Source organism: Lolium rigidum, chromosome 3 (assembly GCF_022539505.1).
Source record: "Lolium rigidum isolate FL_2022 chromosome 3, APGP_CSIRO_Lrig_0.1, whole genome shotgun sequence".
Taxonomy (NCBI): domain Eukaryota; kingdom Viridiplantae; phylum Streptophyta; class Magnoliopsida; order Poales; family Poaceae; genus Lolium; species Lolium rigidum.
In genome coordinates, this window is record NC_061510.1 from 141,661,522 (window position 1) to 141,688,332 (window position 26,811).

The following is a 26,811-nucleotide window of genomic DNA, read 5'->3' on the forward strand; positions in this document are numbered from 1 at the left end:
GTTTGATGTCGTTTTAAGTAGATATGGAATATGGAATGGAGCTCGAATGTTGTTCGGAGTCTCGGATGGGATCCAAGACATCACGAGGAGGTTCGGAATGGTCCGGAGAATAAGATTCATATATGGGAAGTCATTTTCCGGGGTTCGGAAAAAGTCCGGTGTTTTGACCGGAGCTTCTAGAAGGTTCTAGAAGGACCGGAATAGTCCGGAATATTATGGAAGGTTCCGGAAGTGTCCGGGACGACCCGAGATGTCTAAGGAAGTCCGGAGGGTTCCATAATAGGTGCAACCACGTTGCCTTAAGGGAAAAGGAGTCTTTCCTTAATGCAATTTCGGAATTGGCAAAAGAGTTCGAGTAGGACTAGGTTTTCGGAACCGGAAACCTATCGGAACTCAGTCAAACTTGGGGGCAGGTTTTTGGACGACCCAAGGGCTTGGCCACCTATTTAAAGAGGCCAAGGGGCATCCCAAGGGCACCACAAGTCGCAGCCCTAGCTCCCCAAGTCGCAGCACCACCCTGCGCCCAAACCCTAGCTATTCCCTCCTCCTTCTTCTCCCGCAGCCGCTTGCGGCGAAGCCCTGCCGGAGATCTCCACCACCACCGTCACCACGCCGTCGTGCCGGCGGGATTCCGAGGAGGATCTACTACATCCGCTGCCCGCTGGAACGGGGAGGAGGACGTCGTCTTCATCAACACCGTACGTGTGACCGAGTACGGAGGTGCTGCCCGATTGTGGCACCGTCAAGTTCTTCTACACGCTTTTGCAAGTGGCAAGTGATCGACTACATCCACCACGAGATCTAATCTCGTTAGGCTTTGGAAATCTTCGAGGGTTAGTCTCATGATCTTCTCGTTGCTACCATCTACTAGATTAGATCTTGGCTTGTGTTTTCGTTCTTGCGGTAGGAAATTTTTTGTTTTCTCTGCTACGAATCCCAACACTTTGTAGTGCGCCCAGGCTTCGAAAAATTCCTGGGTCCGCCACTGCCCACGATTGCATGTCTTCAACTCCTCTACGCTAGTCGTTGGTATCCGCTTATTCTCTATGTTCGTATCTTCGAGCTCTTCATTATTTTCTCCATTTCGTCCTATGTTGGTAGGCATTGATCTGCAAGGGCACTACCCATATTTGTGCCCGTTTGGGAGGGTCTCCCAAGGTAAGCCCACATTTGGCCCCCCATTTGGCATTGGAGAGAAGCGAAGCCATCGTATCAAGGCAGGTGTACACATGTAGCACCACGTCCTGCTAACAAAATGTGTTGCCGCATTCTAGAGGAGACAAATAATCTGAGTGTGAAGCAAATGAGAAAAAAAAGGAATGGAGGGTGAGTTTCCCTAGGGTCAGGTGGTTTGTGTCCGGATTGATTTACCCCGGCATGGCTAACAATGTGCTTACCATGCCAACACAAAGATTTTCCATCGCCTCGTCCCTTCAATCAATTATACACTTCGTAACTATGAGACGAACAAAAATATGTATATGGATTTAAGAGATTATGATCCATATTACAACATTCACTTCATGGAATACAAATTATCAACTCCTCAATTTAACCAAGACCAATATCGTGTATGGTGTACCAGGTAGGAACAAACCGATACAAATGGTGACGATGATTTTTAATTTGTATGTTAGTCTCTCTCGTGTGGATGTTCTGCATGTTGTACCAAAATCTATGATATCGAGGTTTCCTTGTTAAATTTTGCTCATGCTTTTGATACATTAGAAGATATGAAGCGCACTACGGATGAGCATACCAAATTATAAAATCGTATGTAAAGTATATTCTTCGGTGATTATTATGATACATTTATTTTCAACTTATTGCCAAATCAAACTTGCATGAAACATTACACACCAGTCATTTTGTACTCTAAAAGTATATATAATATGCTTACTGAATCATACACCATAAACCAATGTTAAGATATTTATTAGACTCTACGCTTTAGAGATTTGTACCACGATATTAAGGATATTAAAATAGACATGAGCACACGCATGCGTGCACACAGTATATAACTATCAGAATTTAATTCAGGGAGAACCTTTTCTGAAAATATACAGTTTAAATTTATCACAACACAAATATCTCATTGATATACATTACTAGTGTGTAAGAAATATCAATATAATTAAGTCAAATGTGGTTAACTATGACAATTAATAGATAGAAAATTATACTCGTAATATTCTAGTATGATAAAAGCAAGTCATAAATAAGCATAAAAGTTAATTCTAAATATATGTATTTCTATACACCCCGAGTCGGCGTGATGCTCATGTCCTCGAAATGGTTTCCATAGCCCATAATCTCGAAAAATAATGTTCACCTCTACTTTTCTGGTCCTGGCACTAGTTTCAAGTTGACGTGGAAGCACATTGATTTTGAATATGTGGCTATATTTTGCATGGCCCAAGGTGAGGAATGAGTTTCTTTTCAATGAAGAACAAAATATACTTACATTAAAAATAGTGATAGTTGCTATCTTTTATGCGGGTCGGTAAATGGTTCTTACAAGAACTCTCTAAAAAAGAAATAATTTTGTCGTTGACATGACTAATTTTTATCACAGTGAAAACTTTTGCTTGTCATACATGTGATCTATCTTGGAGAATAAAATGGTGAAATATGTTGCTACAAATTTACAAAGGGATGAAATAGTTCGAAAAGACTTTCTAGAAAAACCAAAGCTACCATATAGTAGCTGATGTGATTGTTTCTTATTTTTAACACAAATCTTATTTGAATGATACATATTTAAATGATAAGGAAAATGTAATTTTTACTACGAAAACTATCTTTCCGCTTGGTATTTTCCATAATTTTAAAATAAAAATGATACCCTAAGGTGCCTCTAGGAGAAAAATGTGTGTTTTCTTTGCCAATGAATCTCCCATTGTATTCAAAAGTTCATATTTGTAAAAGGATTTATGAGTTCATTTCATGTAAATTAAATCAGTTATATTTTAATTGAATATGTTATCGGCATTTTTTGTTATTTTAATATTTTAAAATAAAATCTAAATGAAACATGCACTTATGTATCGCAAAAATATATTTTGTTCATTTTTAGCTCTCCATGTCTCCCATAAATAGTTTCATATACAAATGTTTAGAAGAGTAACATGCAATTAATTGATCATGCTCGAACACGAAAATCATTTCGTACTCCAAACTGAGCATTGAACCATTTCCTTGCCCCAAGAGTGCTTCACCCCCTCAAATAAAGACTGTGCACATAGGATTGCACAACACATACCAAATGTTTAGCGATGTAGCCAGGTTTTACCCTAGCTAGTTATGTATGGATTGCTTTAGATTGTCTCTATAGTGTTGATTAACCAAAGTTCTCACGTTTTTCGGCAGGAAAAAATCATTAAATAACCCCTTTGCCCAGATTTATGATGACTTAATTAGTCACATTAATTTACTCTTAATACAAGTGGTTATTTCTATTTGATACTAATATATCAACATGTTAAATTAACAACTGAATTTTGTGGGAGGTTGGAGACTTTTCTTTCAGGACTAGTTACATATTTAGTGCAACAACACTTGGTATGAACCTTGAATTGATCGCTACTTCGGGAGTGTACATTAAGCGCTGAGCACACCGTACATTTTCCACGTGCCATATATTTACAAAAATGGTGTGAAATACTTCTTCAAGAACAAATATGTACAACCCCAACTTGGAAAGCATTTTGATTAATTAAGTAGACAAAAATATAATACTTCGGGAGTGTACATTAAGCGCTGAGCACACCGTACATTTTCTTTAGTTTCCACGTGCCATATATTTACAAAAATGGTGTGAAATACTTCTTCAAGAACAAATATGTACAACCCCAACTTGGAATTTTTTTTGATTAATTAAGAAGACAAAAATATAATAACTCATTGGTTTGAACAATGAATGGGTGGATTTGAATTTGAATAAAAACAGTGGAGATAAAACATACTCACAAACATAGAGAACTTTTTCATTTGTGTATATCACCTTTCCTCCTATAATCCGTATGCACATGTTTGCAAAAGTCCTTCAACTATGCAAGGTGTGATCAATTTAGCCAAGATTGACATATTTCCAAAGGTGTGACACCGAGTATGTAGGGAGACTTTGGATCGATAAGCCTCATGCATAGAACGTCGTAAGATATTTTTCAAGGTACTACCCAATCGGTTTTCCGTGGTACTTTAGACACTTGTTTCAGGAAATCAAAGTGATCTCATTCAAAAGTGGTGCATCCATGAAAACTTACTGCACATCCAAAATCCGGTTAAGGAGTTGCACATAAAAACTTACCAAGTCTCTTTTTGAAGTTTGTGATTTAAAAGGCTTTTTATAATTGGATCTAGCTCCTAGAGTTGTGTAAAAGCTTGTTTTTGGACAAAGTATACGTAATTGGATCTGTATTTTGCTTTCTTTTGACTCCTCCATAGTTCTAATTGATGGGATGCCCGGACCTCCTATGCATACGTGAGGGTTGCGCCAGGGAGACCCACTACATAGAATCTTGTGCGTGTGTGATCACGGTGATTTTGCCTATTCACGGAGATCGGTGACACTCGGAATATCTCTTTATGCATATGATGCTGGACTTTTTGCAAACCCGTCAAGGTATATGTTGATTGAAATTTGTCACAGCTTTCTGGAATTTAGGAATGCAAGAGTTCTTCACACAAATTTTTAGAAGAAAAAAAATATTTTTCCTAATTTAATGCAAGGGGAATTATCTGCCAGTATCACCCCCGCATTTTAGGAAAATATTGATATGTTCCCTAGCAAGTACTTGGTGTGATAGCTTCACCTTTGAAGGTTGAGAATGATGTATTTTCATCCCCAAATCGACAAACTGGGGGAGCAGACTCCATGGATGGATGGGGAATATCTCATGAGTACCCAAAAATTCACCCTAACAAAGTCTGTCATAATGGTATTAGCTAAAATATCATATTTCTACCGCCGAGCTACCCAAATGGGTGCAAAACAAGCTGGACATGATGGAGAAGGATTTTTTAGAAAGGACATGATGGAGAAGGATCCCATGTTAACTACAAGGTGATATGCACTCCAAAAAAAAAAACCTTTGTGTCATATGGCTGACTGGTCTAGATCGTTTCTTTTGGGCCTTCCATTAGCCTTGGCCATTATTTTTGGAGACAAAACCGAATTGCATGTGGCCCAATTGGACGAACTTTCTCCAATTAATATAGCCCTTTTCCGCGCCTGAATGGGCATATCTATCTGAGATGGTGCCAAAACCAGTTTTTGAACAAGTGGATTTGGAATCGCGCTCTCTATGATAGAGTGATTGAGATCTTCACAATCATCACCGGAAAATGTCATATCCATGAACTCCAAAATGAATGATGGATCAATATTGTGACCGCTCTCTCCTCCTCTATCGATCTATGCAAGTTAGTTTTCTTATAATTGGGCAACTTCTAGAGATTTCTCTGCTACCTCTGCATATATCACTCAATTCATTGGTTGGTAACCATTCCACCATGCAAAATGTTGGAAATCTATTGCCATGCCTAACTGTGAGTTATTTACATGGTTTGGGAAGATCATCACGACATAAATCTTTGCAGTTAGGGTGGCCTCAAAGTCACATATGCCATTGAAGCCGCTCAAGCGATGTATATGTGTTTGATGTTTGCAAAGACGGTGTATTCCCCAACTGGCGTGGAAGCCCACAAAGCCCACCTCCTGTCGTGCAATGGACCACAAATCCATAATGAATCTTTTTTTTTGACACAAATATAGTAGAAAAGGTCCCCACCGTGTCATTTTTTCATTTATAGAAGATGGCATATGTACAGATGAAAAGGCAGGGAGAGAAACAAATCAACAAAATTACAATGAACCTTTGGTGGGAGGAATTTTGACATCCCTTCGGCCAGCAACAGAATAGTGCCTCATATATATTTTGTACCGCATGAATGGAAAGGAATAGCTAGATGATATTTAGCGGGGAGAAAGAATACACACCCTAAGATTGCGGAGCTACCCTGCAGACATAGTTATGGCCAAACCAGGGATTTGGTTACACGGTGAAATGTCGAGGTTACCAGTCAGTAACTAGAAGTCACAACCCCCAGTGGCGAAGGACGAAATTTTTTTTGAGGTCGGGCGAACTTTAAAACATACAAAATATTGATGCAAAAAAATCAAATTTGTCTCGACACATTAATATTTTATATAATCACAAGCATAATCACTTATTAACATGGTAATAGCAACATATTTAAATAGAAATAGAACCTGCAAACATACCGATACTGAAGTTTTAATGCCGTCTAGAAGTTCCAGGCAACAGCAAAGCTATACCTTACTTTTAAAAATTATTTCTAATTTCACCAAGATCAAGACTTTTGAATATCACTCGCTCAATGTAGCACACCATCAAATCATTAAGCTAATCATTAAGCACATCTTGTTGAGCAACTCTATCTTGATAATCTTCATAGATGAGAAGTCCCTTTCAACTATCCTCGTCGCCACCGGTAAAAGCATTGTCAACTCAATGAGGCGATAAACATTAGGAAACACGATGCGTCTTTCAAGTTCAACCATCTTTTTAGATAGACTTTCAATGTTAAGACAAACTCTGAAATCTTCAAATCTCTTCATATGAACAAGGAATAGCTCAAGGGCATCTTATATATGCTCACACTCATAATCATAGAAATCCTCATGATAAATCTCTGTAAGCCGAGCAAGTTTATTCACATTGAACCTAGCAAATGAGTCTTAAATCAATACATGAGAAGTTTTGAAGAACCTCTGAAGATGCCTCATTAAAGCGATGATCAAACTCACTGTCAATAGAGTCTATAGCAACATAGAAAGTGTCAACACGACAAAAATTGATTAGTGGCGACATGGTGTTTCCCCCTTTTTTATTCTATCCCATTTTATTACCATGGTATCCATACTTAGCATTATGATTTCATTCTCAATGCAAAATGATTTGACATCTTCCAAGAGTTTACCGGAGAAAAAAAAAATCCCAGTCCGTTTAAATTTTGACTGGTTGCTTAGTCCAACCTTAACATCATGCATCAACTCAATTGTTCTAAACTTTCGATTGCTCCATGTCCAAAAATTATATTTGAAATGCTTCGACATTGTTAAGATTGGAATCCAACTTTTGTTTGAGAATGTCGTATGTATTCAACCGGCAATTTCCAGAACCATTCCAACCCATCTGTTCTTTTTTTTCTGACAGTACCCAGATCATAGTTGCACAACACATCTTTTTGTTCTAGCCATGTCGTTGGGGTTGGGGCTTAACCCAGTTTGACAGCTTTACAATGGTAGAGAAGGCATGCCTTCTCTTACTCCGCCACATCAGCTAGAGAAGGAATTATATATAAGTCATACAATGCATTATTTTTTACAGCCATCTCTAGCAATTAATATTAATAATTAAATTTTGGTAGAAAAATTGTTGTTAAGGGAAAACATATGTAATACAATGGAGAAAATAGTCTTTCCTTATTTTCTAAGAGATGATCCCTTAGATAAGGGAAAATAATCTTCTCTCTCTTCATTCTCTCTCCTCCAACAAAGTAAAAATCTAACGTGACATCTCTAAGAAAAGGCTGACATCACCCCATTATACGTGCCCCAAATTGTTGCACGACACATCGCCTTTCTTCTAACCGAAGGAAGTGCAAAGGAGGGATCTTGTATCGATCTAGTTTGGTCGTTCCGAAAGCGTTATCCTGAGCACCCGGGTTGCACTCGCGTAAGATGTGCATCCGGAAACATCTGAATCGCAGAAGTATCCAAATTCCAGAGTTTCAAATTACGACTTCCCCACGTTGCTCTAACTGCCGAATGATTTATGCAATGGCGCGATGCTAGCTGTGCGTTTCATGGGTTGCAGCTGTCCTCCTTGACTTTCAGCTCGCGCAGCGGATAGAATTAAAAAAGAGCTTCACGGAATACACAAGTACAGAGAAAATCTCAAGGTCGCGTCATGGGTATCTTCATCTCAAGTTCTGAAAGACTTTGCTTAAGAAAGTACGGTCAGCCGCCACCTTCAGCCTCACACGCCATGCTAACGCTCCATATATTAGGACTAGTGGACGTACTACACAATTGTTCCGAGAATTAAATAACCTCAGCTACGAAATCCCAACTATACTACTCCACTACTAAGAGTTGTTTAGTGTCGGGTTCCTTTCGAGAATGCATGGAAGGATTATAGGAGTAGACGAAACCTCATGGGCAGGCGGAGATCATATTAATCAGACTACCTTCAGCGAAGAAAACTTCTCCTTAGCTCCCCTCCAATGGAAGCTACGGAAGGATCGGCCAATCAGGATTAGTTGACGTCTTAAACATCAATTATCTAGTTAAACATTAATGGACAAGGATTTTGTGCACATGGAAATCAGGGGGGAGACTTGTATAGGATCTTCCCATTAGGTAGGATCATAGGATCAACTTAGAGAAATCATACTTTTGCTATGCGAAAAAATCTGAAAATAATTAGCAACATGCATATAGGTTGTATCTACAACTCCAAAAAAAATCAGCTCAAAATTTAATCTACACTTGGAGAAACAAAAAAGACAAATTCTGATGTGAATAGTGTCAGATCTGGTTGAATAGTATTTCACACTATTCACATCCAGATTTATCTTTTTTATCTCTCTAAGTGTATGTCGAATTTGAAGTTGCAAATTTTTGGCATTGCATATATAACATAGATGTGTGTTGTCATTTTTTTTCAGAATTTTTGAACATGTTTTGTCTTTGCAAAAAATTAATCTCATAGATCCCATCCAAGATCTGATCCTACGTAAGTCTTCCCCTGGGAATCAGTGCTCCCTTCACTTTTGAATTTTTGAAAATTTCAGATTCTCATATTTCTCTGCTTTCAAAAATTATGACATTAAATACGTAGATAGATGTGTATACGAGGATTAGAATAAAAAAGTCTCGTCAAAAAATACGTTATATTTTTGGAGATGCAAAAAAGACAAATTTCTAACTGTAAACTGACAAAATATACGTACTATTGTACTACTATTTATAGTCAGAAATTTGTCTTTTTTGTATTTTCCAAAATACAAAGTATTTTTTAATGGGACTTTTTTGACTACACTCCTCGTGTCTAAATCTATCTACATATTTAATACCATAATTTTTGAAAACATAAAAGAGCGAGGTTTTGAAAAATTTTAAAATCCAAAAGTCCAAGGAGCACTGGTGCTCAGGTGCACATAGTACTTTCCGAACATTAATCGATTTCTTAGACAAAGTTCCATTTAGTGAACCACGCTAACAAGCAGATGACACCATTCCATTTACTCGTCCTTAAAGGCCGGGTTGCATATCACCGGCTAAGCTATAGTTTGTCCATGCTAGGGAGATCCGGAGATGGGCGGCGGTGGCATTGCTCCTGTCTCCTCTCCGTCGCCAGCCTCGGGCCGCCCGGCCAACAGCCGCGCCACGTCGGCTGTCGCGGCCGTCAGCGTCGCCCTCATCCTGCTCTACCTCTTCTGGCGCTTCGTATGGCAGTCCAAGAAACACGCGTCGACGAACGACAGCCTCGGCGCCGCCGCCTCGTCGACGGCTCCAGCGCCGGAGGCTTGCGGAGGGAGCGTCGATGCGGAGCGCGGCGAGAACGGGAGGCCGCCGCTCCCGGTGTTCGTGCACGTGGCCACGCCGGCTGCTGGGGGCGCGGAGGAGAAGGCGGAGTGCGCGGTGTGTCTGGTGGAGTTCGCGCACGGCGAGGCCGGCCGGCTGGTGCCGGGCTGCGGCCACGGGTTCCACGCCGCGTGCATCGAGCCGTGGCTCCGGGTGAGGTCGACGTGCCCGCTCTGCCGCGCCGCGGTGGTGGAAGAGCGGAGCGCCGGCCTGAGCGCAGCTGATCGTTTTCCGCGTGACGTAGTGCAAGTGCAATAATCGTTGCACACGTCGTTGGAACAGCAGGCTTTGTCCAGTAGGGGGTTCTGTTGTGTTCGTGTAACGGTGCAAGGATGAAACAAGGATATTCATTTTTTTTTTGTATATAAACAGCGAACAAGGATATCTATGGGACATTCGTGGCATTGGGACACACATCGAGTCACGCTTCTGCTAGCACACTGCACACGGTGCACGTTCATCCAAATCGTAACACATGCATCCACTCTACTAGAGATCCCCTTATCTCCGACGGTGAATTCTAATACCCGACGGCCCATCTACGGATATGGTCCAAACCGACCGGACCATTAATGTCCGACAGTAATCAAAAACCTCTCGGGTATGACTACTACTAATCGGTAACTGGAAACCTCTCGGATATGACTATTACTAATCGACGGTACAGACCACTAACCAAACATCTCGGGGATTGCCCCGAGAGTTATAAAACCAACTCAATCAGCATTTATGCCAGGAAGGAATATTTTGGAAGGGGTGATAATACTTCATGAAACAATTCATGAACTGCATACTAAGAAAATGGATGGGTGTTATTTAAAATCGACTTCGAGAAAGCATATGATAAGGTGAAATGGCCTTTTTTACGCCAAACATTACGGATGAAAAGGTTTGCTCCAGAGTGGGGGGGATTAGTGCAACAATTCGTTCAACGAGGTAGTGTTGGAGTGAAGGTAAATGATGATATTGGACATTATTTCCAGACAAAAAAAGGTCTAAGGGAAAGAGATCATCTGTCTCCAATGCTTTTTAATATTGTAGTGGATACGCTTGCCATGTTAATTGAAATAGCAAAAGAGGATGGCCAAGTAGGAGGGCTAATTCCTCATTTAGTTGAGGGAGGTCTCTCTATACTACAATACACTGATGATACTATCCTTTTTTTTGGAACATGACCTCAACAAAGCTGTTAATATGAAATTAATTTTGTGTCTCTTTGAAGAGTTATCGGGACTCAAGATTAATTTTCATAAAAGTGAGATTTTTTGTTTTGGAAAGGCAAAGGAGGAGGAGGATCAGTATAAGCAGATCTTTGGATGTGATGCTGGACAACTTTCCTTTAGATACTTGGGTATTCCAATCCATTACAAAAAAAACTCAAGAATTCAGATTGGTATCCGGTAGAAACACGGTTTAAAAGTAAATTAGTATGCTGAAAAGGGAAGTTACTATCCTATGGTGATAGGTTAGTTCTTATTAATTCAGTGTCAACTAGTTTACCGATGTTTATGTTGTCTTTCCTGCAAATACCTGTTGGGGTAAGGAAACGTTTGGACTTCTATAGATCAAGGTTCTTTTGGCGGTCCGACGAAAACAAAAGAAAATACCGGCTTACAAAATGGTACATTGTTTGTAGACCCAAAGATCAAGGGAGCTTAGGCATTGAGGTTCTCGAAATCAAAAATAGATGTTTATTGAGTAAATGGCTTTTTAAACTTGTTAATGAAGACGGGGTGTGGCAGGAATTGCTACATAATAAATACCTAAGACAGAAGACATTATCGGAGGTTCAAGCGAGACCTACTGATTCCCCTTTCTGGAAAGGTTTAATGGAGGTCAAACAGGAGTTTTTTTCTAGGGGTTTTTTCAAAGTGGGTAATGGGTTGAGTATCCGCTTCTGGGAAGATAATACTTCGTTGGCTCAACAATATCCGTCTCTCTATAATGTAATTCACCATAAGAATGTCACAGTGGCACATGTGTTAGCCCAATCTCCACTGAATATTACATTCCTAAGAGTGTTGACTGGTAATAAATGGACCTCATGGTTGCAATTATGTCGGAGACTTATGATGGTACAATTGAATGACGAGGATGATCGATTTGTCTGGAATTCGACAACAACTGGTTTGTTTATAGTGAAATCAATGTATGAAGATCTTATGTGTGACCATACCCCTTCCTCGTAGAAGTATCTACGGAAGGTTAAAATCCCGCTAAAGATAAAGATTTTCATGTGGTTCTTGAGTAATAAGGTGTTGTTAACTAAGGATAATCTAGCTAAGCGTCATTGGAATGGGTGTACTAAATGTGTTTTCTGTGGGAACAGGAAACCATTCAACACTTTTTTATTGAATGCCCTTTAGCTAAGCTCTTATGGCGTACGGTTAATTTTACATATGATCTTCCACCTCCCACCAATGTTACTAATATGTTTGGTAATTGGTTAAATGGAGTAGATAGACAATCTAATGCTTCTATCCGGATTGAGGTTTCTGCTTTATGTTGGTCTATGATGTCTACTCACGCTTCTTTTCCTGTAGACAGTGTTGGGCCTCCAAGAGCAGAGGTTTGTAGAACAGCAGCAAGTTTTCCCTTAAGTGGATCACCCAAGGTTTATCGAACTCAGGGAGGAAGAGGTCAAAGATATCCCTCTCAAGCAACCCCGCAATCACGATACAAGAAGTCTCTTGTGTCCCCAACACACCTAATACACTTGTCGGATGTATAGGTGCACTAGTTCGGTGAAGAGATAGTGAAATACAAGTAGTATGGATGTATATGAGTGGTAATAGCAATCTGAATAAAATATGGCAGCGAGTAAACATGCAACAGAACAGTAAGTAAGCGGTGATTCGATGTTTAGAAACAAGGCCTAGGGATCATACTTTCACTAGTGGACACTCTCAACATTGATCGCATAATAAATAATAACTTCTCTCATTTGTGCTACATACACTCTTTTGTTGGATGACAAACACCAGTCGTTGTGTAGGGCTACAAGAGCTCCCTCAAGCCGAAGTTAACAAGCGCCACAACATTCGGCATTCATATTTAAGTAACCTTAGAGCATAATAGATCTTTGCAAAATAAACCAAGAACTAACATAGCATACACACTGTCCACATTACGCTATGAAAGGAGGAACAGATCATATCAATACTATCATAATGATAATTAACTCCACAATCTACAAGAGATCATGATCATAGCCTACGACAAGAACCACATGATGCACACACTGGCACCTTTACACCATGCAGGAGGAATAGACTACTTTAATAACATCACATGAGTAGCACATAGATAAATAGTGATACAAAACACATTGCAATCATAAAGGGATATAAATAAGCACTTCACTATGCCATTCATAACAGTGAATAAGTATTCTCGTGAAATATAGCCTAAGAGACCCACACGGTGCACACACTCGTCACCTTTACACACGTGGGACAAGGAGTCTCCGGAGATCACATAAGTAAAACCCACTTGACTAGCATAATGACATCTAGATTACAAGCATCATCATATGAATCTCAATCATGTAAAGCAGCTCATGAGATTATTGTATTGAAGTACATAGGAGAGAGATGAACCACATAGCTACCGGTACAGCCCCGAGCCTCGATGGAGAACTACTCCCTCCTCATGGGAGTAGCAGCGGTGATGAAGATGGCGGTGGAGATGGTAGCGGTGTCGATGGAGAAGCCTTACGGGGGCACTTCCCCATCCCGGCGGCGTGCCGGAACAGAGACTCCTGTCCCCCAGATCTTGGCTTCGCGATGGCGGCGGCTCTGGAACTTTTCTCGTACCGTGGCTTATTCGTCTCGGGGTTTTAGGTCAGGGAGCTTATATAGGCGAAAGGGGAGCCTCGGAGGGTCGACGAGGCGGTGGCACAACAGGGGGGCGTGGCCCACACCCTGGCCGCGCCAGCCTGGTGTCTGGTGGCCCAGTGGCCCCCCTCTGGCGACTCTCGGGTGTTCTGGAAGCTTCCGGTGAAAATAGGGTACTGGGCGTTGATTTCGTCCGATTCCGAGAATATTTCCTTACTAGGATTTCGAAACCAAAAACAGCAGAAAACAGGAACCGGCACTTCGGCATCTCGTCAATAGGTTAGTTCCGGAAAACGCATCAAAACGATATAAAGTGTGAACAAAACATGTAGGTATTGTCATAAAACAAGCATGGAACATCAGAAATTATAGATACGTTGGAGACGTATCAGCATCCCCAAGCTTAGTTCCTACTCGTCCTCGAGTAGGTAAACGATAACAAGAATAATTTCTGAGGTGACATGCTACCATCATAATCTTGATCAACATTATTGTAAAGCATATGACATGAATGGAGTGATTCAAAGCAATATCTATAGTTTGCTAACAAATAGATAACATATAGCAAAACTTTTCATGAATAGTACTTTCAAGACAAGCATCAAAAAGTCTTGCATAAGAGTTAACTCATAAAGCAATAAATTCAAAGTAAAGGCATCGAAGCAACACAAAGGAAGATATAAGTTTCAGCAGTTGCTTTCAACTTTCAACATGCATATCTCATGGATAATTGTCAACACAGAGTAATATGATGAATGCAAATAAGCAAGTATGTAAGAATCAATGCACAGTTGACACAAGTGTTTGCTTCTAAGATGGAAGGAAATGGGTAAATTGACTCAACATAAAGTAAAAGAAAGGCCCTTCGCAGAGGGAAGCAGGGATTAAATCATGTGCTAGAGCTTTTCAAGTTTTGAAATCATATAGAGAGCGTAAAAGTAAAGTTTTGAGAGGTGTTTGTTGTTGTCAACGAATGGTAATGGGTACTCTAACTACCTTATCAACCAGACTTTCAAGAGCGGCTCCCATGAAGGACGTTATCTCTACCAGCAAGGTAGATCATCCCTCTTCTCTTTTGTTTACACATGTACTTTAGTTTTATTTATTAGATGACACTCCCCCCAACCTTTTGCTTACACAAGCCATGGCTAACCGAATCCTCGGGTGCCTTCCAATCATTCACATACCATGGAGGAGTGTCTATTTGCAAATTTAAGTTGCTTACTAATAGATCAGAGCAAAACATGTGAAGAGAATTATTAATGCAAGTTAATGAATTGGGGCTGGGAACCCCGTTGCCAGCTCTTTTTGCAAAATTATTGGATAAGCGGATGAAGCCACTAGTTCATTGTGAAACTCTGTCGGAAGTAAATGACAAGATCGAAAGATAAAACACCACATACTTCCTCATGAGCTATAAAACATTGAAACAAATAAGAGATAATAGTTTTTTGAATTGTTTAAAGGTAGCACATGAAGTACTTACTTGGAATGGCAGGAAATACCACATAGTAGGTAGATATGGTGGACACAAATGGCATGGGTTTTGGCTCAAGGTTTTGGATGCACGAGAAGTATTCCCTCTTAGTACAAGGCTTTGGCTAGCAAGGTTGTTTGAAGCAAACACAAGTATGAACCGGTACAGCAAAACTTACATAAGAACATATTGCAAGCATAATAAAACTCTACACTGTCTTCCTTGTTGCTCAAACACTTTTACCAGAAAATATCTAGACCTTAGAGAGACCAATCATGCAAACCAATTTTCAACAAGCTCTACAGTAGTTCTTCATTAATAGATTAAACTACATGATGCAAGAGCTTAAACATGATTTATAAGAGCTCAAAACAATTGCCAAGTATCAAGTTATTCAAGACCATATGAAGCATTTTCTGATTCCAACAAAATATCAACAAGTGAAGCGATCAACTTTCGCCCTTGAACATTAAAAGCATGAATGAAGAACACTAGTGTTCATATGAAAAAGCGGAGTGTGTCTCTCTCCCACACAAGGATGAACTTATTCAGAGAATGAAAATAACAAAACAAAAATAAAAGCACACAGACGCTCCAAATAAAGTACATAAGATGTGACCGAATAAAAATATAGTTCCAATAGAAGAAACCTGATAAGTTGATGAAGAAGGGGATGCCTTGGGCATCCCCAAGCTTAGACGCTTGAGTCTTCTTGAAATATGCAGGGATGAACCACGGGGGCATCCCCAAGCTTAGGCGTTTCACTCTTCTTGATCATATATCATCCTCCTCTCTTGACCCTTGAAAACTTCTGCCACACCAAACTTCAAGCAAACTCATTAGAGGATTAGTGCATAATCAAAATTCACATGTTCAGAGGTGACACAATCATTCTTAACACTTCTGGACATTGCACAAAGCTTCTGAAAGTTAATGGAACAAAGAAACTTATTCAACTTAACAAAAGCGGCAATGCGAAATAAAAGGCAGAATCTGTCAAAAACAGAACAGTCCGTAAAGATGAATCTGGCAGGGGCACTTAACTTGCTCAAACGGAAAAACTCAAAACTAATGAAAGTTGCGTACATATCTGAGGATCACACACGTAAATTTGCAGATTTTTTTGATTTTTTTACAGAGACTTCTGCTCAAATTCGTGACAGACAGCAAATCTGTTTCTGCGCAGTAATCCAAATCTAGCATCAACTTTAACATAGAGACTTTACTTGGCACAAAAACATGATAAGGAGAGGTTGCTACAGTAGTAAACAACTTCCAAGACTCAACAAAACAAAAATTGCTGTAGTAAAATAAAGACATGGGTTATCTCCCAAGAAGTTTTTTCTTTATAGCCATTAAGATGGGCTCAACAGTTTTAATGATGCACTCGCAAGAAATAGTATTTGAAGCAAAAGAGAGCATCAAGAGGCAAATTCAAAACACATTTAAGTCTAACATGCTTCCTATGCATAGGAATCTTGTAAATAAACAAGTTGATGAAGAGTATAGTGGCAAGCATAGGAAGACAAAACAAGTGTAGCTTCAAAAATTTCAGCACATAGAGAGGTGTTTTAGTAACATGAAAATTTCTACAACCATATTTTCCTCTCTCATAATAACTTTCAAGTAGCATCATGAGCAAACTCAACAATATAACTATCACATAAAACATTCTTATCATGAGTCTCATGCATAAAATTATTACTCTCCACATAAGCATAATCAATTTTATTTGTTGTAGTGGGAGCAAATTCAACAAAGTAGCTATCATTATTATTCTCATCAAGTGTAGGAGGCATAGTATAATCATAATAAAATTTACTCTCCATTGTAGGCGGCACCAAAAGACCACTATCATTATAATCATCATAAATAGGAGGCAAAGTATCATCAAAGAAAATTTTCTCCTCAATGCTTGGGGGACTAAAAATATCATGCTCATCAAAACCAGCTTCCCCAAGCTTAGAATTTTCCATATCATTAACAACAATGGTGTTCAAAGCGTTCATACTAATATCATTGCTACTAGCATGCAAATAAGATTCCATAGGTTTTTTAATTTTCGCAACAAACAATCCATGTCTTAACTCAGGAAATAGAATAAGAAGCTCATTGTTACTTTCCATTATGCCTAACTAGTGTAAACAAGAAACCAAATGTCGCAATTGCAGGATCTAAAGGAAATAGCTTCGAGTACTTACAAAGGCGCCGGAAAATAGCTTAGTAGCCGAGATCCGGAGTGTGAGTACCTTTTACCTTTCCTCCCCGGCAACGGCGCCAGAAAATAGCTTGATGTCTACGGGTGCTTCTATTCTTGTAGACAGTGTTGGGCCTCCAAGAGCGAGAGGTTTGTAGAACAGCAGCAAGTTTTCCCTTAAGTGGATCACCCAAGGTTTATCGAACTCGTGGAGGAAGAGGTCAAAGATATCCCTCTCAAGCAACCCCGCAATCACGATACAAGAAGTCTCTTGTGTCCCCAACACACCTAATACACTTGTCAGATGTATAGGTGCACTAGTTCGGCGAAGAGATAGTGAAATACAAGTAGTATGGATGTATATGAGTGGTAATAGTAACCTGAATAAAATATGGCAGCGAGTAAACATGCAACAGAACAGTAAATAAGCGGTGTTTGCAGTATTGGAAGCAAGGCCTAGGGATCATACTTTCGCTAGTGGACACTCTCAACATTTATCACATAATAAATAAGTTCTCTTTCCTTTGTGCTACATATACTCTTGTTGGATGATGAACACCACTAATTGTGTAGGGCTACAAGAGCTCCCTCAAGCCGGAGTTAACAAGCGCCACAACATTCGATATTCATGTTTAAGTAACATTAGAGTATAATAGATCTTTGCAAAATAGACCAGGTACTAACATAGCATGCACACTGTCACCATCACACTATGAAGGAGGCATAGATCACATCAATACTATCATAGCGATAATCAACTCCATAACCTACAAGAGATTATGATCATAATCTACGACAAGAACTACACGATGCACACACTGTCACCATTACACCATGCAGGAGAAATAGACTACTTTAATAACATCACATGAGTAGCACATAGATAAATAGTGATACAAAACATATTGCAATCATAAAGGGATATAAATAAGCACTTCACTATGCCATTCATAACAGTGAATAAGTATTCTCATGAAATATAGCCTAAGAGACCCACACGGTGCACACACTGTCACCTTTACACACGTGTGACAAGGAGTCTCCGGAGATCACATAAGTAAAACCCACTTGACTAGCATAATGACATCTAGATTACAAGCATCATCATATGAATCTCAATCATGTAAAGCAGCTCATGAGATTATTGTATTGAAGTACATAGGAGAGAGATGAACCACATAGCTACCGGTACAGCCCCGAGCCTCAATGGAGAACTACTGCCTCCTCATGGGAGCAGCAGCGGTGATGAAGATGGCGGTGGAGATGGCAGCGGTGTCGATGGAGAAGCCTTCCGGGGGCACTTCCCCGTCCCGGCGGCGTGCCGGAACAGAGACTCCTGTCCCCTAGATCTTGGCTTCGCGATGGCGGCGGCTCTGGAACTTTTCTCGTGCCGTGGCTTATTCGTCTCGGGGTTTTAGGTCAGGGAGCTTATATAGGCGAAAGGGGAGCCTCGGAGGGTCGACGAGGCGGTGGCACAACAGGGAGGCGCGGCCCACACCCCGGCCGCGCCGACCGGTGTCCGGTGGCCCGATGGCCCCCTCCGGCGACTCTCGGGTGTTCTGGAAGCTTCCGGTGAAAATAGGGTACTGGGCGTTGATTTCGTCCGATTCCGAGAATATTTCCTTAGTAGGATTTCTGAAACCAAAAACAGCAGAAAATAGGAACTGGCACTTCGGCATCTCGTCAATAGGTTAGTTCCGGAAAACGCATCAAAACGATATAAAGTGTGAACAAAACATGTAGGTATTGTCATAAAACAAGCATGGAACATTAGAAATTATAGATACGTTGGAGACGTATCACATAGCATCTCACATGATATCCAACAAAAGTAAAAAAGTTGATGGCGTCCCCAGAAACATGGTTACCGCTCAACAACCAACTTATAAGAACTAAGACACATAACTACATATTCATCACCACAATAGTTTTTAAGCTATTTGTCCCATGAGCTATATATTGCAAAGATAAAGGAATGAAATTTTAAAGGTAGCACTCAAGTAATTTACTTTGGAATGGCAGAAAAATACCACATAGTAGGTAGATATGGTGGACACAAATGGCATGGGTTTTGGCTCAAGGTGTTTGGATGCACGAGAAGCATTTCCTCTCAGTACAAGGTTTGGGCTAGCAAGGTTGTTTGAAGCAAACACAAGTATGAACAAGTACAAAGAAAACTCACACAAGAACATATTGCAAGCATTATAAGGCTCTACACTGTCTTCCTTGTTGTTCAAACAATTTACCCGAAAATATCTAGACTTAGAGAGAACAATCATGCAAACCAAATTTTAACAAGCTCTACGGTAGTTCTCCACTAATAGATTAAACTACATGATGCAAGAGCTTAAACATGATCTATGAGAGCTCAAAACAATTGCCAAGTATCAAGTTATTCCAAACCATATGAAGCATTTTCTGATCCCAACCAAATAATAACAAGTGAAGCGATCAACTTTCGCCCTTGAACATTAAAAGTAAGAATGAAGAACACTAGTGTTCATATGAAAAAGCGGAGCGTGTCTCTCTCCCACATCAGCATGAATTTATTCAGAGAATGAAAATAACAAAACGAAAATAAAAGCACACAGACGCTCCAAGTAAAGTACATAAGATGTGACGGAATAAAAATATAGTTTCACTAGAAGTGACCTGATAAATTTGTCGATGAAGAAGGGGATGCCTTGGGCATCCCCAAGCTTAGATGCTTGAGTCTTCTTAAAATATGCAGGGGTGAACCACTGGGGCATCCCCAAGCTTAGACCTTTCACTCTTCTTGATCATAGTATATCATCCTCTTCTCTTGACCCTTGAAAACTTCCTCCACACCAAACTTCAAGCAAACTCATTAGAGGGTTAGTGCATAATCAAAAATTCACATATTCAGAGGTTACACAATCATTCTTAACACTTCTGGACATTTCACAAAGCTTCTGAAAGTTAATGGAACAAAGAAACTCATTCAACATAGCAAAAGCGGCAATGCGAAATAAAAGGCAGAATCTGTCAAAACAGAACAGTCCGTAAAGACGAATTTTGCAGGGGCACTTAACTTGCTCAAATGGAAAAACTCAAAACTAATGAAAGTTGCGTACATATCTGAGGATCACGCACGTAAATTTGCAGATTTTTCTGAGTTACCTACAGAGAGTTCTGCGCGAATTCGTGACAGACAGCAATTCTGTTTCTGCGCAGCAATCCAAATCTAGCATCAACTTTACCATAGAGACTTTACTTGGCACAAAAACATGATAAGGAGAGGTTGCTACAGTAGTAAACAACTTCCAAGACTCAACAAAACAGTAGCAAAATAAACACATGGGTTATCTCCCAAGAAGTTCTTTCTTTATAGCCATTAAGATGGGCTCAGCAATTTTAATGATGCTCTCGCGAGAATTAAGATTTGAAGCAAAAGAGAACATCAAGAAGCAAATTCAAAACACATTTAAGACTAACCCACTTCCTATGAAAAGAAATCTTATACACAAATAAATTCATGAAGAACAAAGTGGCAAGCATAGAAAAGCAACACAAGCGCAATTTCAAGATTCTCAACATAAAGAGGGGAAACTTAATATTATTAAGATGCATATAACCATGTTTCCCTCTCTCATAATAACTTTCAGTAGCATCATGAACAAACTCAACAATATAACTATCACATAAAGCATTCTTGTCATGAGCCACATGCATAAAATTATTACTCTCCACATAAGCATAATCAATTTTATTAGTTGTAGTGGGAGCAAATTCAACAAAGTAGCTATCATTATTATTCTCATCAAGTGTAGGAGGCATAGTATAATCATAATAAAATTTACTCTCCATAGTAGGCGGCACCAAAAGACCACTATCATTATAATCATCATAAATAGGAGGCAAAGTATCATCAAAGAAAAATTTCTCCTCAATGCTTGGGGGACTAAAAATGTCATGCTCATCAAAATCAGCTTCCCCAAGCTTAGAATTTTCCATATCATTAGCAACAATGGTGTTCAAAGCGTTCATACTAATATCATTGCTACTAGCATGCAAATAAGATTCCATAGGTTTTTTAATTTTCGCAGCAAAGAATCAATGTCTTAACTCAGGAAATAGAATAAGAAGCTCACTGTTGCTTTCCATTATGCCTAACTAGTGTAAACAAGAAACCAAAAGATGCAATTGCAGGATCTAAAGGAAATAGCTTCGAACACTTACAACGGCAACAGAAAATAACTTAGTTACCTGGAACCGGAGTATGAGTGTGTTTTACCTTTCCTCCCCGGCAACGGTGCCAGAAAATAGCTTGATGTCTACTCACGCTTCTTTTCATGTAGACAGTGTTGGGCCTCCAAGAGCAGAGGTTTGTAGAACAGCAGCAAGTTTTCCCTAAGTGGATCACCCAAGGTTTATCGAACTCAGGGAGGAAGAGGTCAAAGATATCCCTCTCAAGCAACCCTGCAATCACGATACAAGAAGTCTCTTGTGTCCCCAACACACCTAATACACTTGTCAGATGTATATGTGCACTAGTTCGGTGAAGAGATAGTGAAATACAAGTAGTATGGATGTATATGAGTGGTAATAGCAATCTGAATAAAATATGGCAGCGAGTAAACATGCAACAGAACAGTAAGTAAGCGGTGATTCGATATTTGGAAACAAGGCATAGGGATCATACTTTCACTAGTGGACACTCTCAACATTGATCGCATAATAAATAATAACTTCTCTCATTTGTGCTACATACACTCTTTTGTTGGATGTCAAACACCAGTCGTTGTGTAGGGCTACAAGAGCTCCCTCAAGCCGGAGTTAACAAGCGCCACAACATTCGGCATTCATATTTAAGTAACCTTAGAGCATAATAGATCTTTGCAAAATAAACCAAGAACTAACATAGCATACACACTGTCCACATTACGCTATGAAAGGAGGAATTGATCACATCAATACTATCATAATGATAATTAACTCCACAATCTACAAGAGATCATGATCATAGCCTACGACAAGAACCACATGATGCACACACTGGCACCTTTACACCATGCAGGAGGAATAGACTACTTTAATAACATCACATGAGTAGCACATAAACTAGTAGCGATACAAAGCTCATCATATGGATCTCAATAATGTAAGGCAGCTCATAAGATCATTGTATTGAAGTACAGAGAGAGAGATTAACCACATAGCTACCGGTACAGCCCTTAGCCTCGAGGGAGAACTACTCCCTCCTCATCATGGGAGCAGCAGCGTTGATGGAGATGGTGGTGGTGTCGATGGAGAAGCCTTCCGGGGGCACTTCCCCGTCCCGGCGGCGTGCCGGAACAGAGACTCCTGTCCCCCAGATCTTGGCTTCGCGATGGCGGCGGCTCTGGAAGGTTTCTCGTACCGTGGCTTTTTCGTATCGAAGATTTAGGTTAGGGGCTTTATATAGGCGGAAGGGCAGCCTCGGAGGGGGCTTGGTGGAGCCAGACCATAGGGGGGCGCGCCCACCCCCTGGCCGCGCCGCCAGGTGGTGTGGGGCCCCTGATACGTCTCCAACGTATCGATAATTTCTTATGTTCCATGCTAGTTTATTGATGATACCTACATGTTTTATGCACATTATATGTCATATTTATGCATTTTCTGGAACTAACCTATTAACAAGATGCCGAAGAGCCGATTCTTGTTTCTCGCTGTTTTTGGTTTCGAAATCCTAGTAAAGAAATATTCTCGGAATTGGACGAAACTTTCGCCCGGGGTCCTATTTTTGCACGAAGCTTCCGGAAGACCGAAGAGATAACGAAGTGGGGCCACGAGGCGGCCAGGAGATAGGGCGGCGCGGCCCAGGCCCTGGCCGCGCCGACCTAGCCCCTGGGCCCCTCGTGTGGCCCCTCGCGTTGACCCTCCGCCTACTTAAAGCCTCCGTCGCGAAACCCCCAGTACCGAGAGCCACGATACGGAAAACCTTCCAGAGACGCCGCCGCCGCGAATCCCATCTCGGGGGATTCTGGAGATCGCCTCCGGCACCCTCGCCGGAGAGGGGATTCATCTCCCGGAGGACTCTTCATCGCCATGATCGCCTCCGGAGTGATGAGTGAGTAGTTCACCCCTGGACCATGGGTCCATAGCGAGTAGCTAGATGGTCGTCTTCTCCTTGTTGTGCTTCATTGTTGGATCTTGTGAGCTGCCTAACATGATCAAGATCATCTATATGTAATACTATATGTTGTGTTTGTCGGGATCCGATGGATAGAGAGTACTATGATTATGGTGATTATCAATCTATTGTTTATGTGTTGTTTATGATCTTGCATGCTCTCCGTTATTAGTAGAGGCTCGGCCAAGTTTTTACTCTTAACTCAAAGAGGGAGTATTTATGCTCGATAGTGGGTTCATGCCTTCATTGACACCGGACGGTGACGAGAAAGTTCTAAGGTTGTGATGTGTCTGTTGCCACTAGGGATAAAACATTGATTCTATGTCTAAGGATGTAGTTGTCGATTACATTACGCACCATACTTAATGCAATTGTCTGTTGCTTAGCAACTTAATACTGAATGGGGTTTGGATGATAACCTGAAGGTGGACTTTTTAGGCATAGATGCAGTTGGATGGCGGTCTATGTACTTTGTCGTAATGCCCAATTAAATCTCACTATATTTATCATATCATGTATATGCACTAGCAGCGGATGGCGCGGCGGCACGCCGCGCCGACCTTGTCATGTGATTGGTGTAATATTTTTAAGACTATAGTTAAATCGATGGTCGACCTTGTGATTAAATTTTGGTGTGTACCCAGCCTACAGTTTCTTTAAAAAAATGATGGTACACCACTGAACAAAATTATATACAATTCATGCTTCAAGAAAATTAAGGTACATCATTGAAGTAAATTTCACAAAGTCCATATTGTATTACTGCGCAAAAACTTCATAGGAGCATTGCTCAAGTGCTATAGCCCATAGCAAAACTACCACAACTCCAAGGTCGTACAAAATTGAACCTTTGGTGCCATGCTGACATGGGCTTGGACAATAGACAACACATGAATCGGCTAACTGGGTTGAGAACAATCATAATAATGCATTGTCCAGGTGCAAAAAAACCTTAGGAGGGATGCCTGATCCGCAGGCAGTTCGCGGCGAGAAAGCTCTCTGATGCTGCAGGTCCCTAGAGCCGACCAGACGTCGGGAACTCAAGCTTGCCACTTGCAGATCGAGGGGAGGCGGCGAGATCAAAGGATAGGTATTGACGCTTGAACCAACCTTCTATAGTTTTCAAGCCGGAGAAATAATCCAGATCTTAATCCAAACATGCACACTACAAAACAAAATAATATCTTATTAACAGCTGGGTCTTAAAAGTGTACTAACTACCCATTTAAATTTCCTTTTTATGTGATCATATAAAGAATGTTTAAATCACACTTGCTAACAGTTTGGTCTTACTAACTACCCATCTACAAAGGATGCAACTTACAAATATTTATCAGACAACCATAGAGCTTCAAGATGAAGAGCCAACATCTGGTGCACACAGAGATGCAACAAAGGTTGAAATACTATCCATGTAGTAAAAGAAGATTACAAATTACGTAAGCACTTGCATCATACCTGAGCCCTACTAAATGTTATAGCTTCAGATTTTCCCTTGATATGTACCTGAATTCCTGGATCGTATAACTGAATAAAGCCTTTCTCAAAAGGCCAGCTTCAGTTTCTACATCTAGCCAAGAATAAGGGCCTCAACTTCATGGTGGACTGGTGGAGTAACTGAAGTTGGAAGCGCACACACAGTTTTATATTTTCGATTCACTTGGCTGAGATATGCACCAGTATAGTTAAGCTAGAAAATGAAAATATATGCAGATTATCTGAATATCAACTGAGCATATAGTACTCTTAAGATTGATTAGTGTAACTTCAGGCTATACCGATTAGTGTGATATTAATCGGAATCAACCATTTGGTATAGAACCTGTAACCTCATAATAAGCAACAGTTTTGTGAACTTGTTTTGAAAAGTTGTAACTATCAGTGTAACTTCAGGATAAACCAATATTTTTGTGAACTTCGTAGGATCTATAGTTCATATGCCTACAAGAAATATGTATGTGAGCCGTAAAACTGAATCTGAGTCTAAATTATTCTCTAACCAATTAGGTAGTTTCTCTTATTCTCTGTGGTGACCTCTCCATGTGTTTGTATCAGTTTTCTGATTGCATGGCTCACTTTGTGCTTCTTCTGTATTCTGTACAATTTGGGAAGTATGAAGTATGAACAAAGAATGTGGTGTTGTTTCATGATTTATAGACCAGTTTATAACCTCAATCTGTCTGCTCTAAATGTAATAAGTGCACATGCAAAGTTTTTCGGTAAATTATAAGCCAATGATCATTGTCATTGTATAACACATAGGAATAAGCATTGGCACAAGACCTGGTCACATATAGAAATTGCCTACTCTGTTAAATTTTTAGAATGTACTGATGGTTCCGGCAATGTGTATTTATTTTGCACCAGTGGTGCATTTCTACATACACTCTATGTAACCGCCCTTTATTCATGACTACCTGTGATTGATTGAGTTCATAGAAATTGCAACTTTAGCAGAAAGCTAATAACAGGAATGCTTACCCAATGACCCAATGACCCAATGATCATAGAATTTTAAAACATATCATGTGTGCGAAGTATCCACTTATGAAACAAAAATTGAATCATATGCCTGAAATGATCAGCATTTTGGACACGTCGAAAAACATGTCTAAGGTGCTATCTAAATAGTTTGTCAAAGGTGTAGTTACTGAAACCCACGCACGTAGAGTGGACCATACCAAAATAGCAAAAGCTCCAAAGAATAGCAGTCATAAAGGCGCAGAAGGGTCCCAAGAATGAAGCTAAAACAAAAATAAGATTTAAGCATTAAACTTCGTACCTTGCAGTATGCCCGTAGAAGGTAGCACCAGTTCCTGGTCTGCCTGGACACACGGATCAAAGAAGAGAAGCAAGAAAAGAGAAGATGATTTCTAACAGTTATTGCAATAAATTTAACATCTGAAACAAAGTAATTCAAGTGAATACTGCAACAATTTACAAATTTACAAATAAACAATGTAATAGTTCCTAGTACATTGATTACAACAACAGGAAGTAAGAAAAAAAAGAAATATCTGGCTGTGCAGCAAGATGAAACCAATCATACACAGTACATACAATCTAACCATAGTGCTACCTAAACTGAAGCGAGTGGCTGTTGAGTGTTGTTTCAACTTGTTCTCTCTGTACTTCTTCTCTTACAGTCTATGATACAATGTTGTCCTTTAATGCTGCAACAAATCATTATATGTAAATTAAGTTCGATACTTTGTTCTCAAGCAGCTAGGCCGTAGTGTATAATCTAGTTTACCCATTGCGCATAGTATCCATTTCAGGAACTGCCATGTTAATCTGCCAAAGGGTAAGAGAGTTACTCTTAAAAGCTAGCATCCCTGCAACATTTTTAGTGATTAGCTTATATGTGAGTAGTAAGCTAAATGTTGTCCTAAACTTCAGATATCAGGCAACAGTCTATCCTACGGACAACACAACTATACTATCTTGAGAAAACAACCTGATGAATGCTTTCTGCATCAAAGTCTCGGC

The 26,811-nt window shown here is 40.1% G+C and overlaps 1 protein-coding gene and 1 long non-coding RNA gene across 2 annotated transcripts; one reads left to right on the forward strand and one right to left on the reverse strand.

Moving 5' to 3' along the window:
• The first annotated feature begins 9,409 nt into the window (after nucleotides 1-9,409).
• LOC124695592 (E3 ubiquitin-protein ligase EL5-like) lies at nucleotides 9,410-9,937 on the forward strand. Its single transcript, XM_047228420.1, has one exon. The coding sequence runs from the start codon at nucleotides 9,410-9,412 to the stop codon at nucleotides 9,935-9,937; it is 528 nt and encodes a 175-aa protein (XP_047084376.1).
• A 14,342-nt stretch (nucleotides 9,938-24,279) lies between these two features.
• LOC124698313 lies at nucleotides 24,280-26,538 on the reverse strand. Its single transcript, XR_007000932.1, has 4 exons — nucleotides 26,105-26,538; nucleotides 24,781-24,939; nucleotides 24,647-24,693; nucleotides 24,280-24,487 (listed from the first exon to the last, which is right to left on the reverse strand). It is a non-coding gene; the product is annotated as an uncharacterized LOC124698313 (long non-coding RNA).
• Nucleotides 26,539-26,811: the final 273 nt, after the last annotated feature.

Excerpts from the sequence above, each read along its gene's own strand:
- LOC124695592 (XM_047228420.1), top strand. The coding sequence starts at position 9,410 with ATGGGCGGCGGTGGCATTGCTCCTGTCTCCTCTCCGTCGCCAGCCTCG.